General features: G+C 56.4%; 1 protein-coding gene across 1 annotated transcript; it reads left to right on the top strand.

Moving 5' to 3' along the window:
* The first annotated feature begins 276 nt into the window (after positions 1–276).
* On the top strand, positions 277–600 carry LOC139682581 (feather keratin Cos2-2-like). Its single transcript, XM_071577039.1, has one exon. The coding sequence runs from the start codon at positions 277–279 to the stop codon at positions 598–600; it is 324 nt and encodes a 107-aa protein (XP_071433140.1).
* Positions 601–840: the final 240 nt, after the last annotated feature.

The following is an 840-nucleotide window of genomic DNA, read 5'->3' as shown; positions in this document are numbered from 1 at the left end:
GAGAGGACATAAACAGTTGTGGACAGATGCTGAGGCTGTGTTGAGGGAGTTATTTTCCTGCAGCTTATGTAGGAACATCCTGGGACCTGGCTGCACACTGAAGGACATGCTGGGCTTAAGGAAAGGCTCCCTTGTTACCCCCTGCACAGCCTCTCCCTTCCCAAGCAGCAGCACGTGACTTGGCTCCCCATTGCTGCTTTGTTGGCTGTTCCTCAGGTGTGTTTGTGCTCTGCCTCTCCCTGCCCTCTCTCCCAGGTGCAGCAGCAGGCTCGAGACATGGCGTGTGCTGAGAAGTGCCAGCAGTGCCAGCCCTGCAGCCCTTGCTGCCAGCCCTGCGGCCCGACCCCGCTGGCCAACAGCTGCAATGAGTGCTGTGTCAGGCAGTGCCAGAGCTCCACTGTCGTCATTGAGCCGCCTGCTGTGCTGGTGACCCTGCCCGGCCCCATCCTCAGCTCCTTCCCACAGAACACCGTGCTGGGATCCTCCACCTCCGCTGCCGTTGGCAGCATCCTCAGCAGTGACGGAGTGCCCATCAACTCCGGGGGCTTTGACCTCTCCTGCATCACCAGCAGCTGCTGTAGCAGATGTCCCCCCTGCTAAAGCCCTTGGCAACATCATTCCACAACAACCTGCAAGACTTCTGACCATGGTGCTGGACTGAAGACTGAACTTTGGGACCTTGCATTTAGACTTACTGCCTATTGTTTCCTTATTCTGCTTTTTGTCTCTCTTCCCTACCTTTTTTGTCAATTCTACCCAATACCACCATAGTGGGCACCTATTGAACTCCCTCTCTCTGCAGTCCAGGCAGACGGACAACCTCACTCTTTGTAATGGCGC

This window comes from Pithys albifrons, chromosome 25 (assembly GCF_047495875.1).
Source record: "Pithys albifrons albifrons isolate INPA30051 chromosome 25, PitAlb_v1, whole genome shotgun sequence".
NCBI classification, from domain to species: Eukaryota; Metazoa; Chordata; class Aves; order Passeriformes; family Thamnophilidae; genus Pithys; species Pithys albifrons.
This window is presented reverse-complemented; position numbering and strand designations above follow the sequence as displayed.

Bases quoted from the DNA above. Each gene is read 5' to 3' on its own strand.
- LOC139682581 (XM_071577039.1), top strand. From the start codon at position 277: ATGGCGTGTGCTGAGAAGTGCCAGCAGTGCCAGCCCTGCAGCCCTTGC.